The 15,352-nt window shown below is 40.6% G+C and overlaps 1 protein-coding gene across 2 annotated transcripts in view; it reads left to right on the top strand.

Annotated features, from left to right (window-relative positions):
• The window catches only part of LOC126187497 (endoplasmic reticulum mannosyl-oligosaccharide 1,2-alpha-mannosidase), a 124,437-nt gene that overhangs the window by 72,864 nt on the left and 36,221 nt on the right, over positions 1-15,352 (top strand). For both annotated transcript variants that reach the window (XM_049928611.1, XM_049928612.1), the window contains one exon: positions 6,431-6,619. In XM_049928611.1, the coding sequence (XP_049784568.1) occupies positions 6,431-6,619 (189 nt within the window). The remainder of the gene's footprint in view (positions 1-6,430; positions 6,620-15,352) is intronic.

The following is a 15,352-nucleotide window of genomic DNA, read 5'->3' as shown; positions in this document are numbered from 1 at the left end:
TGTGATAAACCCCCTTGCTTAAAGTCTGCCATGAAAATACGTAAAGTATGTGCACAAACTTCTAATTTTTTTTCTTTATTTCCACATTTATTGAAATACCTGAGAAAACATGTCACAAACTATTTAATTGGAAATGGTAATATTTAATTTTTTGGATTTTGCAAAAGAATAAAGAAGTTTATAAACTATTTCATGAAGAAAAGACACGTAATTTTTGCATATTGTAATGCAATTTATGATGTAAACACAATATAAATATTAGTATTAATATTTCATCACTTTTAAATTGCTATTTATTTTCAATATTTACTAAAGTAGGCATAAATTGCAAAATTTGGTAATCTCAGTCTCCCAGACAGACGTTAGCATTAGCGCATATTTTTTACATGTTGCCAATTAAGGGTTAAGTTTTCTTCGTGCAGCGGATCACCGCCTCAGAGTTGTGCTGGCCTCCCTAGAAGAAGACCGCCATGAAAATGCATAACAAAAGTCACGAAACAAAAGAAGTTGGAGAGTGGAGTCTGTAATTGTAACTCTGTTCACTGTGAATGTATTTGAAATATATTTGTCAAGCAGACTGGAAATTGTTTGAAGTTGTTTCCTGATTTAAAAAGTTGTTATAATATATGTGGTTTATGAAAGAAGGAAATTCTCTCATTTAGTAATGTGCAGAAACTAGTCTGTCGTCAAGTTTTCAGCACTCAGAAGCAGCCCAGAAAGGAAAAGTAAATGGTATGAGGCATATATAAAATATAGCCAGATGCCAATTTGGAGGAAGGGAATGAGAGAGAGAGAGAGAGAGAGAGAGAGAGAGAGAGAGAGAGAGAGATATTTTAAAGTCAAGCTGTAGGTAACAAGAAAAGAGCATTTTGACATTAACAGCTAACATATTGCATTACTCAGCAAAAACTGTCACAGATGTAACCAGGAAACATTTCAGGGTTATGAACAGAAAAGTAAATATTGTGGACAAAAGGAAAAGACTGAATTTGGAGTAGAAGCAACAAATTTTAAATTGTAGTTTTGTAAGTGTATTAATAAAGTTTCATTTAATACACCTATTGGAGCCATGGATATATGATAGTAAAGTGAATGCCTGAAGGAAGTTTCGATGCTTTTTCAGTCACAAAGTTCCTGGAGAGACAGCTTTGTTCTATTTATTGATTTAACATAAGACCAAAATTTCTAAAGACCTTCTTTCAGATCAGTAGGCAGAACTTCAATTTTGAACTAATTGAGTGTTTCACACATGGCTCAAAAAATTGAAAGGAAAGGAAACCCCGCAATCAGACCCTGAAGCCCATGTGATAGTCGACCAACCGCCATTTGATCCTTAGTCATTCATCATTGGATGAAGTACCAAGGGGCATGGGGTCAGCATACCACACTCCTGGCCGTTGACATTTTGATCTTGGCTCACATTACACTAATTTGCTTTCACTCAGTTTGTTTGTTTTGAGACTTTGGCTACATGTAAATCTGCAGTGGAGCTCTCATTGCTTTCGTAGCAGCTTTCTAACAAAGCTGTCTTAGCACATTGAATCTTTATCGTCTCTTCCAACTTTGCTCAGCACAAACCTGTCGAAGGAGTATTGTACAATATAAGAGTTCCCACCTTTGTGATTTAGAAGGAATTGCACAGATGGGAACTCTCTCTGCCATATATCCTACATTTTTGTAACCCTCTTCGACTCAATCTTCGGTAGTCACTGTCCTTCACCTAACTATCCCCTTCCCTGTTCCCACTCCAGCACTACACAGTCTTCTGTCCACCAGTGTACCCACAGTCCTTTTACTTCTCTGCTTTCCCACTCCACTCACTCACTCACTCCCCCCCCCCCCCCCCCCCTTTCCTTCTAACCTCACAAATGCACCAAGCTTTCCTACCCTGTCCCCACTGTGTTCCAATATGCTCTCACAAGCAGCACTTTACCGTCTCACACCCCTACCGTGGTATACTTTCCACTCCCCACCTCAGCCTCCTTACCCTCACCAGAAAGACTGCTTCTCCCATCATCCACTGTTGTTCCCAAGATTATATATACAAATAATAGAGGGAAACATTCCACGTGGGAAAAATATATCTAAAAACAAAGATTCTGTAACTTACCAAACAAAAGCGTTGGTACGTTGATAGAGACAATAACAAACACACACACACACACACACACACACACATTTCAAGCTTTCGCAACCCACGGTTGCTTCATCAGGAAAGAGGGAAGAAGAGGGAAAGACGAAAGGATGTGGGTTTTAAGGGAGAGGGTAAGGAGTCATTCCAATCCCAGGAGCGGAAAGACTTACCTTAGGGGAAAAAGGGACAGGTATACACTCGTGTGCGCGCGCGCGCGCACACACACACACACACACACACACACACACACACACACACACACACATCCATCCGCACATATGTGGTACTGCGAACAGCTGAAAGCAAGGGGAAACTACAGCCGTAATTTTTCCCGAGGAAATGCAGCTCTACTGTATGATTAAATGATGATGGCATCCTCTTGGGTAAAATATTCTGGAGGTAAAATAGTCCCCCATTCGGATCTCCGGGCAGGGACTAATCAAGAGGATGTCGTTATGGAGGAGAAAGAAAACTGGCATTCTACGGGTCAGAGCGTGGAATGTCAGATCGCTTAATCGGGAAGGTAGGTTAGAAAATTTATAAAGGGAAATGGATAGGTTAAAGTTAGATATAGTGAGAATTAGTGAAGTTTGGAGGCAGGAGGAACAAGACTTTTGGTCAGGTGAATACAGGGTTATAAATACAAAATCAAATAGGGTAATGCAGGAGTAGGTTCAATAATGAATAAAAAAAAATAGGAGTGCGGGTAAGCTACTACAAACAGCATAGTGAACGCATTATTGTGGCCAAGATAGACACGAAGCCCAAACCTACTATAGTAGTACAAGTTTATATGCCAACTAGCTCTGCAAATGATGAAGAAATTGATTAAATATATGATGAGATAAAAGAAATTATTCAGGTAGTGAAGGGAGACAAAAATTTAATAGTCATGGGTGACTGGAATTCGACACTAGGAAAAGGAGGAGAAGGAAACATAGTAGGTGAATATGGATTGGGGCTAAGCAATGAAAGAGGAAGCCGCCTGGTAGAATGTTGCACAGTGCATAACTTAACCATAGCTAACACTTGGTTCAAGAATCATGAAAGAAGGTTGTATACATGGAAGAACCCTGGAGATACTAGAAGGTTTCAGATAGATAATATAATGGTAAGACAGAGATTTAGGAACCAGGTTTTAAATTGTAAGACATTTCCAGGGGCAGATGTGAATTCTGACCACAATCTATTGGTTATGAACTGTAGATTAAAACTGAAGAAACTGCAAAAAGATGGGAATTTAAGGAGATGAAACCCGGATAAACTGAAAGAACCAGAGGTTGGACAGAGTTTCAGGGAGAGCACAAGGGAACAATTGACAGGAATAGGGGAAAGAAAATACAGTAGAAGAAGAATGGGTAGCTTTGAGGGATGAAGTAGTGAAGGCAGCAGAGGATCAAGTAGGTAAAAAGACGAGGGCTAGTAGAAATCCTTGAGTAACAGAAGAGATACTGAATTTAATTGATGAAAGGAGAAAATACAAAAATGCAGTAAATCAGTAAATGAAGCAGGTAAAAAGAAATACAAACGTCTCAAAAATGAGATCCACAGGAAGTGCAAAATGGCTAAGCAGGGGTGGCTAGAGGAGAAATGTAAGGATGTAGAGGCTTATCTCACGAGGGGTAAGATAGATACTGCCTACAGGAAAATTAAAGAGATCTTTGGAGAAAAGAGAACCACTTGCATGAATATCAAGAGCTTAGATGGAAACCCAGTTCTAAGCAAAGAAGGGAAAGCAGAAAGATGAAAGAAGTATATAGAGGGTCTATACAGGGGCGATGTTCTTCAGGACAATATTATGGATATGGAAGAGGATGTAGATGATGATGAAATGGGAGATATGACACTGCGTGAAAAGTTTGACAGAGCACTGAAAGACCTAAGTTGAAACAAGGCCCCGGGAGTAGACAACATTCCATTAGAACTACTGACAGCCTTGGGAGAGCCAGTCCTGACAAAACTCTACCATCTGGTGAGCAAGATGTATGAGACAGGCGAAATTCCCTCAGACTTCAAGAAGAATATAATAATTCCAAAGAAAGCACGTGTTGACAGATGTGAAAATTACCGAACTAGCAGTTAAATAAGTCACAGCTGCAAAATACTAATGCGAATTCTTTACAGATGAATGGGAAAACTGGTACAAGCCGACCTCGGGGAAGATCGGTTTGGACTCTGTAAAAGTGTTGGAACACGTGAGGCAATAATGACCCTACGACTTATCTTAGAAGCTAGATTAAGGAAAGGCAAACCTACATTTCTAGCATTTGTAGACTTGGAGAAAGCTTTTGACAATGTTGACTGGAATACTCTCTTTCAAACTCTGAAGGTGGCTGGGGTAAAATACAGGAACGAAAGGCTATTTACAGTTTGTACAGAAATCAGATGGCAGTTATAAGAGTCGAGGGACATGAAAGGGAAGCAGTGGTTGGGAAGGAAGTGAGACAGGGTTGTAGCCTCTCCCCGATGCTATTCAATCTGTATATTGAGCAAGCAGTAAAGAAAACAAAAGAAAAGTTCGGAGTAGGTATTAAAATCCATGGAGAAGAAATAAAAACTTTGAGGTTCGCCGATAACACTGTAATTCTGTCAGAGACAGCAAAGGACTTGGAAGAGCAATTGAACGGATTGGACAGTGCCTTGAAAGAACGGTATAAGATGAACATCAACAAAAGCAAAACGAGGATAATGGAATGTAGTTGAATTAAGTTGGTTGGTGCTGAGGGTATTAGATTAGGAAATGAGACACTTAAAGTAGTAAAGGAGTTTTGCTATTTGGGGCGCAAAATAACTGATGATGGTCGAAGTAGAGAGGACATAAAATGTAGACTGGCAATGGCAAGGAAAGCGTTTCTGAAGAAGAGAAATTTGTTAACATCGAGTATAGATTTAAGTCTCAGGAAGTCATTTCTGGAAGTATTTGTATGGAGTGTAGCCATGTATGGAAGTGAAACATGGATGATAAATAGTTTAGACAAGAAGAGAATTGAAGCTTTTGAAATGTGGTGCTTCAGAAGAATGCTGAAGATTAGTTGGGTAGATCACGTAACTAATGAGGAGGTATTGAATAGAATTGGGGAGAAGAGGAGTTTATGGCACAACTTGACTAAAAGAAGGGATCAGTTGGTAGGAAATGTTCTGAGGCATCAAGGGATCACCAATTTAGTATTGGAGGGCAGCGTGGAGGGTAAAAATCATAGAGGGGACCAAGAGATGAATACACTAAGCAGATTCAGAAGGATGTAGGTTGCAGTAGGTACTGGGAGATGAACCACCTTGCACAGGATAGAGTAGCATGGAGAGCTGCATCAAACCAGTCTCAGGACTGAAAACCACAACTACAACATCTGTGTGTATACCTATGGAACGATTGAAAGTGTAACAACAGCATAAAAATAATCATAGGGAATGCCAGACTGACATTCATTGGAAGACTCCTCTGGCAGCATAGTCAGCCCAGTGAGGAAGTATCTCACAGAACTCTCATTTAATCAGTACTTGAAATATTGCTCATACTAGATAGGATTCATAGAGGAAACAGAAAAGATTCAAAGAAGAGAAGGTAAGTTTGTTACAGGTTCATTTAGTAAGCATGAATGTTTCGCAGAGATGTTCATTCAGCTCCAGTGGCAGATGCTACAAGAGAGATGCTCATCAAGGTGTGGTTTACTGTTTAAGTTCTTTCTTAGAAGAGTCACTAGGATAATGCTTATTTCTACATAGATCTCGCAGAAAGAACATGAAGGTGAAGTTACAGAAATTTGAGCTCATATGGACAGTGGTACACACCCTGTGCCACGCACCATAAGATGGCTTCCAAAATATGGATGTTAAATGTAGTTTTTAGTTTTTCATGTTCACCATTGTGGAACTTTTATTTTTATTTATGTTATTAACTGTCTTGAAAGCCACCTGAAATTTGTGTATCACAAACTTAATGGACAGTGACTTACAATGATGTGCATGATCAGTGTCTGTTCACTTGTACAGTATGTTTAAAATATGCTGTAAAAATTCCTAACTGAAGGAGTTGGTGGATTGGACTGTATGCTGGAGGAACAAAAGGAAATATCACCTTAAGAAAGACTATATGTAATAAATGTATTGTGATGTATGTATATACCACTGAATTAAGTTGTTGTGATACCTTTCAGACTGTTAGCCGATTTCTTTGTTTACTTTGACACTTGTGCCTTGGACATCTTCATATAATCATGACTTTGTTATGCAGGTAGTAACCTCCTTAAACAGATGTTGATCACATGTAGAGAGTATTAATTCACATTAATCTTTCAGGTAGACTTGGGGACAAGACTATTACCATGTTTCTCAACTGAATCTGGAGTACCATATTCTGATGTCAATTTAGCTACCCATAAGGCACATTCACCCAAATGGAGTCCTGACAGCAGCACATCAGAAGTTACAACTATACAATTAGAATTCAGAGATCTCAGTAGAAGTACAGGTGATACAAGGTTTGAGGTATGGCAAATATCCTTGTTTTTCTGAAAATTCTTTGACTGTTAATAACCTTGTTAGCATTCAGTGCTTGTGAATTATGTTCAGCTGTATATGAAGTGCAAACATTTGCGTGAAAAGTAAAATTAACTCAAGAAAATTGTAATATTACTAGAATACAAAATGGCTGATAACTACTTACCTTCACAATGTGAAATTACAAATACTGCTTATATTTCAGAAGTACAGGAGACAACTCACCAAAAAGCAAAACTATCAAGTTCTCGACAAGGGACACACGAGAGAGAGAGAGAGAGAGAGAGAGAGAGAGAGAGAGAACACGAACTTGCTACCTTTGGACTAAATCCTTTCTCGAGCTGGAGCATTCATGTGCATGTGCCCCCCCCCCCCCCCCCCCCACTCACACACACACACACACACACACACACACACACACACACACAGGTGCACTGAGTAGTGTAGCCTCAAAAAAGCTAACAAGTATTGCTGTATTGTGTGTCACTGTCAGTGACTCAAACTTGTGGTTTTCAGTGGTGAGTGGTCTCCTTATTATTAAGTGTTCACATTCTGCTAGAAATTTCTACTATAAAAACTACTGATAGATACATTTAAAAGTAAATAAATCCTATTACTTATCTGGTATAGGGCGGAAGTTGTATGCTTGCCGAAGCAAACAAGCAAATCCACCTCGATGGATGATAGAGGGTAGTGTTGTCAAAGAACTGCACTCACCTAGTGAGTGCACCACCATATTGCCACATGAATACAATGACCAGTAGTATCCCTTGTGGCTGGCATAAATACCGTTAAACTTCGACTGATCAGTTAGTCATGTACTTCATCTGATAACATTCGTTACTATCTCCACAGTACTACTCACTTCTCTTTGATGACTTCACTTTGGTATTGGTTTTCCTCTTTGATATCAATTTGGATTGTGGCTTGTACTTGACCTGTTTACAGGTTTGTGTCGAAAGTTCGTTGCACTTCGTTGTTACTTAGGCTGCTGTTGACGTTCTGTTATTGTGTTGGCTCCACCATTCAGTCAGTTCTTTTGCTAGACTCTAGCGTGGGTTTGAGTACCATCACAGATTACAGATTTTACAATAAGCTATTTTATATGTAACTGGCTTTTGTATGGAAAAGTCTGAAACATTCAGGCATCAAGAGAAGTATGTTGCAATTAGGGCAATATCAACTTGTTTCTTTCTAGCTTGCTTTGCCAGTAGATTGTTTTAATCTTCTCTGAACACATCTTGCAAACCATTGTTCGGCAATACTTCATTTCAACAGCAGGAATTTTGTCAGAAAAGTGTACTCCTACAAGCTTATTGCACTAGGAACAGATTCTTGAACCACAGTTATGCCTTTCTAGATGGGCCCTTCACCAGTTTCTGCTGACTTTTCTCACTCAGGTATTTCTCCCTACAATCCAATTCTTAATCTGGAGTTTCCAAACTTTGTTACTCACTCACTCATATGTCACATCTTTGTAGCAGAATTACAGAAAACATCAAAACCTAATGAGTATATATACGAATCTCATGGCAAAACATCAAAACCTAATTAGTATATATACGAATCTCATGGCAACGCAGCCTCAGTCAGTTGCAACAGCAGCTCTTATGCTTGCTACTGCATCTATTGAAGTAATTTTGTAAACTGATGATAGAGGGCAGCACCTTTCAGCAGGTAGTGAGGCATCCATATGTTGTTCTCAAACAAAACTGATCCCATTTTCAAGTGATAGGTGGCTCACCCATCTTGAAACATTGCAGCCTGAGATATACTTGGGTGTGGTCCTTTAAACAGTTGGTCCAGGGGCCCACACATGATGGAAATATATTAGATCTAATGGCAACAAATAGACCCAACTTTTTTGGAGATGTCCATATTGAAATTGGTATCAGTGACCACGAGGCAATTGTAGCAACAATAATTTCTAAAGTGCAAAGGACAGCTATAACAAGTAGGCAGACTTGCATATTTAATAAAAATATTTAGTAACTTAGATAAAGAGGCAGTCATGTCACATCTCAAAGAGGATTTCAAAACATTTACTTATGCGAAGGAGAACTGTGACAAGTATAACAGACCATACAGTCAATAAATACATTCCAGGTAGAACAGTTCATATGAGAGGTACACTGTGGTATACAGTCACTGCAAAGAAACGTCTAAAGAAACAGATTTCTGCATAATACATCTAAAATAAACCAAAGGACCATAGATAGAGACATGTTGAGTGAAACACATTTGGACATCAAAAGGGCAATGCGCAAAGACTTCAGTGACTACTATGGCAGACTCGTGTAACAAGATCTCTCACAAAATCCAAGTTATTCTAATCATACAAAATCTAATCGTGGCACCAAAGTTGAAATCCTGACACTCATGGACAAGATAAGACAAAACGAAACAGAAATCGGAGCTAGCAGAAGCAGAAATTCTGAGTTCCATTTTCAAATCTTCCTATGCTTAGATGTACTGTCCCAATTTGTTTCTCACACCACTGCAAATATGAGTAACACAGTTATTAGTGTCAGTGGTGTTGATAAACAGCTAAAATTGGACAAGGCTCCAGGGCCAGATGGGGTCCATGTCAGATTCTATATACAATTTGCCACTGAGTTTGCTCCCATATTAATCATTTAACACTATAGGTTTCTTGCATAAAGAACTGTGTTCATTGGTGGGTCGTAAGTCACAACTGTCTACAAGAGGGGTAACAGAAGTGATCCACAAAACTACTGTCCAGTTTCATTGATGTCCATGTATTGCAGAATTCTAGAACATGTTCTGAGCTCAAATGTGTGGCTATCTGAAACAGAGTGATGTCCTTCATGCCAACCAGCATCGATTCTGAAAAGATTTGGTGCTTATCTCAGTTGGTATCATGAAAGCTGTGCATCCAGGAAATCAAGTGAATGGAGTACGTCTTAACTTTCAAAAAGCTCGCAGCTCAGTACCACACCAATATTTATTAACAAAAGTACGATCATATTTTTAAAAAAATTTATGACAGGATTGAGGATTTCTTTGGTGGGCAGTGTGGAGCATGGAAGAGTCATTGATAGAAGTAGGAGTAACTTCAGGTTTCCCCCAGAGAAGCATTTCAGTAACCTGGTTTTTCAAGTTTAATATTAATGTCTTGGCTGACAATATTAATGGCAACCTCAGACTTTCCACAGACGATGCTGTTACATATGATGTACTGTCTGAAAATAACTGCAGAAATACTCACTGAAATTTGCAAAGATTGCCCACTTGCTTTTAACATACAGAAGTGTAAAATTATGCACTTCTCAAAAAAAATTATTATTATTATTATCCTGTGACTGTGTTTCAGGTCAATCTATCTTCTGGATTCTGTATGGTTGTGGGAGGGAGTTTTTGAGGGTTTGGTAAATGTAGTAGGTCTGCAAGGGGGATTGTAGGGAAAATATGGAGTCTGTTGTAGAGGTGGTGAATATGGTAGTCCAAGATGTGAGTGGGAAGTGAACAGGTGGGAGAGTATTTTGAGGTGGTGGTGCAGATGCTGTTGTATTGCCTGGAGAGCAAGAGTTTCGATGTGAGAGAAGGGATCCAAGCATTTGGGCTTGCAGAGCAGGAGAATATTGTGGATGAATGGGAGGCATTGCAAGGAGGTTTGGGCATGATTTAATTTACATTGTCCTGCAGGACTGGGTTGGTGAAGGGTGTTGACTGGCAGAATTTGAACAGCTGGAGGTCATTGGGGAAGGTAGGGTTGCAGCCAGAGATGGGTAATTTGATAGCAAGGCCATTCGGGGGTATTCCATGAGCTTAGCAACAATGCGGGATCAATATGTGGGATTGGGTTTTGGCAAGGGATAAGGGAACTTCTCTGTATTGCCACAAATGGAAGGAGCTAAGATCTATGGTGGAGAATAAAACATAAATTACGTAAAAATATGTTGAAAAAGACTTGTAGAAATACACATTGCAACAAAAGTTTGGAATGTCGTAGAGTTTACTATAATGACTTCTTATAATACACTCGCTGAGATTTGTACAATACTTCATTAACAAAATAAACATAGTTCCTTCTGAAAACAAGAATGATTTTGGTTAGTTAAGAACAGGCTCTCTCCTAAATGTACATCTTGCAAACCAAATGAGTGAAAATCTTTTTATTATCAGTCTTTTGTATGACCCACCTCCACATGGATGAGTTCTTCCACTCTGTGAGACGTGCTCTGTATGAGACCATCAAGTTTATCATGGGGTATGAGGTCCCACTCCTCAATGGCAACTTTAGTGAGGTGTCCTGAAGACTGTCAAGTGGATTCAGACACTGTGCAATGGCCACCTTCAACAAGTCTCATGCACGCTTAATTGCATTCATGTCTGTACTGGCCCATGCATTTGGTTGATGTTATATCTTTGAAGATACCGAGACACTGCTAGAGTACGGTGCGGTCTTGCATTGTCATTGACTAGGATGAAGTTGTCACCGACTTCACGTCTGTAGGCCCTTACAATCATTTGTAGGACCTTTTGGAGGTGTCAGGAACCAGTCAAATAGCCATAGAAGGGAGTTAGAATGATTAGCTGTCCCATCATTATTGCCGCCCAGAACATTACACTCAAAACTGAAAATGGATGGACCTCCTGAACATATCGGCATTCCTGGTGTCTTCTAGCATGTATCCAAACCCTAACACGTTTAGTGTCCAATCACAAACTAATCCTGGTCTATGAGCAAACGTGACATTACTCCCTTCTTCTGTGGCCCAGTGATGATATACAAGAGCCCAGGTCCTTCGATTGCGTTGGCTCCATTGGTTGAGTGCAAAACTTCTCATTGGTCTTCTGGAATGAAGACCACCCTGATGCAATATTCTACGCACTGTTTGGTTTGAGATACAAATTCCTGTTGCTCAAGAGAAGTTATTTCCAATATTTCTGGCAGTTGATGTTGGGCACCTGCAAGCCGACAGTTGCAGGAAACAATCCTGCATTGGTATTGCCATATGAGGATGACCACTGCGAGGTCTATCATTCAAATTTCGCATCTCTCTCTGCTTTCTCCACACCTTGGACGCACCACTTTGAGTGACATGTAACCCAACATCTTGCTGTGTATGACCTGCTGAAGGTAAAGCCACAATCCTAATTGTATACTTCTACGTGGCATGTTACTGCACTGCTGGACACAAACTGAATAAAGCTGTTGTTGATACTGGACTGCTCGCAGAGTACTGCTGTGGGGGTGGTGTGTTTACATGGCTAGGAAACGGAAGCAAAACATGCCAAGTGTAAACACTGTCCAGTATATGGGTTCTAACTGGATAATGCATGAAGTGCCTTGGTCAGCGAAACCTCTACTGTCATAGAATACATTTTACAATAGTATTCCAAACTTTTGTTGAGCAATGTACATAAAATACATGGTAAAAATTCACCAAAAAGACAGAACAGATGAGTGCGAGAAAGGTGAAGTCAGTAGTGAAAGGTGAAAACAAACTAAAAACTGCATGAAAACACAAAGTTCAAAGAGAAAAATAAAAGGATGATAATGTGGGATGCAAGTCAGTGGACGGCTGTCATGAAGAGAATTATCAGCCCTTTCAGAGGCCTTGCTTTTTGCCCCTCTCTCAAATTCAGTCATTCTGCATTTTTCAAAGGCCTTCTCTCCTTTTCCCAGTTCCTACAGTGGAAACACTTTTTTCACCACCGGCCCTACCAGTCAGCCTCAACTCGAAGCCAATGTCATACTCTGCCCCTGATCCACCCCAATTGCCTCCAAATCACCACCTGTGAAGGGGAGATGGAAGGAAATTTTTACCCCTGTTCTGCCAATACTACAAATTTGGTACACTTTGCAAAAGAACCGTGTTGAAATTGAAATTTTTATGGAATGTATATAACATATATGCCTGTGTTTACAAGTAAAATGAACAGAGTACCTCTAATGGATTTGAAGAAAAAAATTTTTTTATTCTTTCAGTAATAAAATTTCACATTTTTTAGTACTTTAATTATTATAAACAGTTTCTGTTGGGTTGGTGGTTCTCAAGTTACTTGTAAAACTCATTACCATCCTGAGTACAAATTGACCAAATTTCATATTTCCAACCCAATTAGTTTAGAAAATAATGATACCTGAAAGTCAAAAAATGTAGTTTTCAGAAAAACCTGTTTAAAGTTTAATATTGTAGTTTTAGTATAGTTATTGATGAGAAGTGCTTACTACTAATACACTCCTGGAAATTGAAATAAGAACACCGTGAATTCATTGTCCCAGGAAGGGGAAACTTTATTGACACATTCCTGGGGTCAGATACATCACATGATCACACTGACAGAACCACAGGCACATAGACACAGGCAACAGAGCATGCACAATGTCAGCACTAGTACAGTGTATATCCACCTTTCGCAGCAATGCAGGCTGCTATTCTCCCATGGAGATGATCGTAGAGATGCTGGATGTAGTCCTGTGGAACGGCTTGCCATGCCATTTCCACCTGGCGCCTCAGTTGGACCAGCGTTCGTGCTGGACGTGCAGACCGCGTGAGACGACGCTTCATCCAGTACCAAACATGCTCAATGGGGGACAGATCCGGAGATCTTGCTGGCCAGGGTAGTTGACTTACACCTTCTAGAGCACGTTGGGTGGCACGGGATACATGCGGACGTGCATTGTCCTGTTGGAACAGAAAGTTCTCTTGCCGGTCTAGGAATGGTAGAACGATGGGTTCGATGACGGTTTGGATGTACCGTGCACTATTCAGTGTCCCCTCGACGAACACCATGATGCCGGGTGTTGGCCCTGTGTGCCTCGGTCGTATGCAGTCCTGATTGTGGCGCTCACCTGCACGGCGCTAAACACGCATACGACCATCATTGGCACCAAGGCAGAAGCGACTCTCATCGCTGAAGACGACACGTCTCCATTCGTCCCTCCATTCACGCCTGTCGCGACACCACTGGAGGCGGGCTGCACGATGTTGGGGCGTGAGCGGAAGACGGCCTAACGGTGTGCGGGACCGTAGCCCAGCTTCATGGAGACGGTTGCGAATGGTCCTCGCCGATACCCCAGGAGCAACAGTGTCCCTAATTTGCTGGGAAGTGGCAGTGCGGTCCCCTACGACACTGCGTAGGATCCTACGGTCTTGGCGTGCATCCGTGCGTCGCTGCGGTCCGGTCCCAGGTCGACGGGCACGTGCACCTTCCGCCGACCACTGGCGGCAACATCGATGTACTGTGGAGACCTCACGCCCCACGTGTTGAGCAATTCGGCGGTACATCCACCCGGCCTCCCGCATGCCCACTATACGCCCTCGCTCAAAGTCCGTCAACTGCACATACGGTTCACGTCCACGCTGTCGCGGCATGCTACCAGTGTTAAAGACTGTGATGGAGCTCCGTATGCCACGGCAAACTGGCTGACACTGACGGCGGCGGTGCACAAATGCTGCGCAGCTAGCGCCATTCGATGGCCAACACCGCGGTTCCTGGTGTGTCCGCTGTGCCGTGCGTGTGATCATTGCTTGTACAGCCCTCTCGCAGTGTCTGGAGCAAGTATGGTGGGTCTGACACACCGTTGTCAAGGTGTTCTTTTTTCCATTTCCAGGAGTGTATTATTGTGCTGAGCATCATCTGAATCATACTGATCTTCTTTTCTCTTGGTGTCTCTTCTTTCCTGCCTAGCTTCTTTTGTGCATTATAAAAGAAAGCAGTCTATGCTTTGAGTTTCTCTCTTTTGACATTTGCACCAAGAATTTTGCAGTATTTTCACTAGATTTTATGCCCAGTACTTCCAAAACATCCAGTTTTCCTGTTACACCATCATTAAAGCATACAGTAGCTTCATAAACACCAAATTTGAGGGTTGTAATCTGTACAAATACAGTTTTTGGTTACCGGGTCCAGATGACAGAATTCACACATTCATTTAAATTTTGCAGTTCTCCATGAACACATTTCTTCAACAAAGTACCTTTGCAAAGAGCTCTAAATATAGATTTCATTTCATTCATTACTGCTGCAGGTAAAGAATGTTTGTGGTCATAAGTTGCACTTCTCCTGTACTTGTACCAAGTGTCAAGATTATTTGTGCATAGATAGTGCTGGGGGTTTTCATTTGTGGAAAACTTATAGAGAAACATAGCTCATACTGCTTTTTTCATGTTTTCTAAATTCCCAACATTTCTGCTTCTGGCCAAGCCATAATAATTCTGTAACCTATCTATTTTAACATTTGTCAGGCTACCTTTGCCTCCTATCTTCTTACCCTCTTCCAGTACTATTTTTGGCTTATCTTTTAATAATCTTCTCAACCTGAATTTGATTCTCTTCTTGACATGCCCAATGCATTCTAATTTAGAAATAGAAGCAGGAAATAATATACAAGGAATAAAAGAAATCTGTGCATTATCATTTTGGTGCAAAAAAGGTGTGGCATTTAAATTCCAGATCGCACAGAGCGTCATGAAAACCATCGTAACTCATGAAATAATTGTCGTATTTATATGAAACAAAAACTGTTTTTTGCAGGAAATAGAGGGCATGTAAAAATCTAAAAAAAATTATTATTATTTTATTTTATTTGAGAACCTCAAACCTTGCCTCACCTCATTCCCCAAATCCTTCAACATGGAAACCAATGTTACATCTGCAGAAAGAACTGCAACCCACTGTCTAAAAACTGAACCCAACCTGCTGACAAAGGCTCCACGGCTGCGAGTTTTGAACCACATGGAATAGGGG

The sequence above is a fragment of the Schistocerca cancellata genome, chromosome 5 (assembly GCF_023864275.1).
Source record: "Schistocerca cancellata isolate TAMUIC-IGC-003103 chromosome 5, iqSchCanc2.1, whole genome shotgun sequence".
Taxonomy (NCBI): domain Eukaryota; kingdom Metazoa; phylum Arthropoda; class Insecta; order Orthoptera; family Acrididae; genus Schistocerca; species Schistocerca cancellata.
The sequence above is the reverse complement of the archived record's forward strand: the minus strand, read 5'-3'. Positions and strand labels throughout refer to the sequence as shown.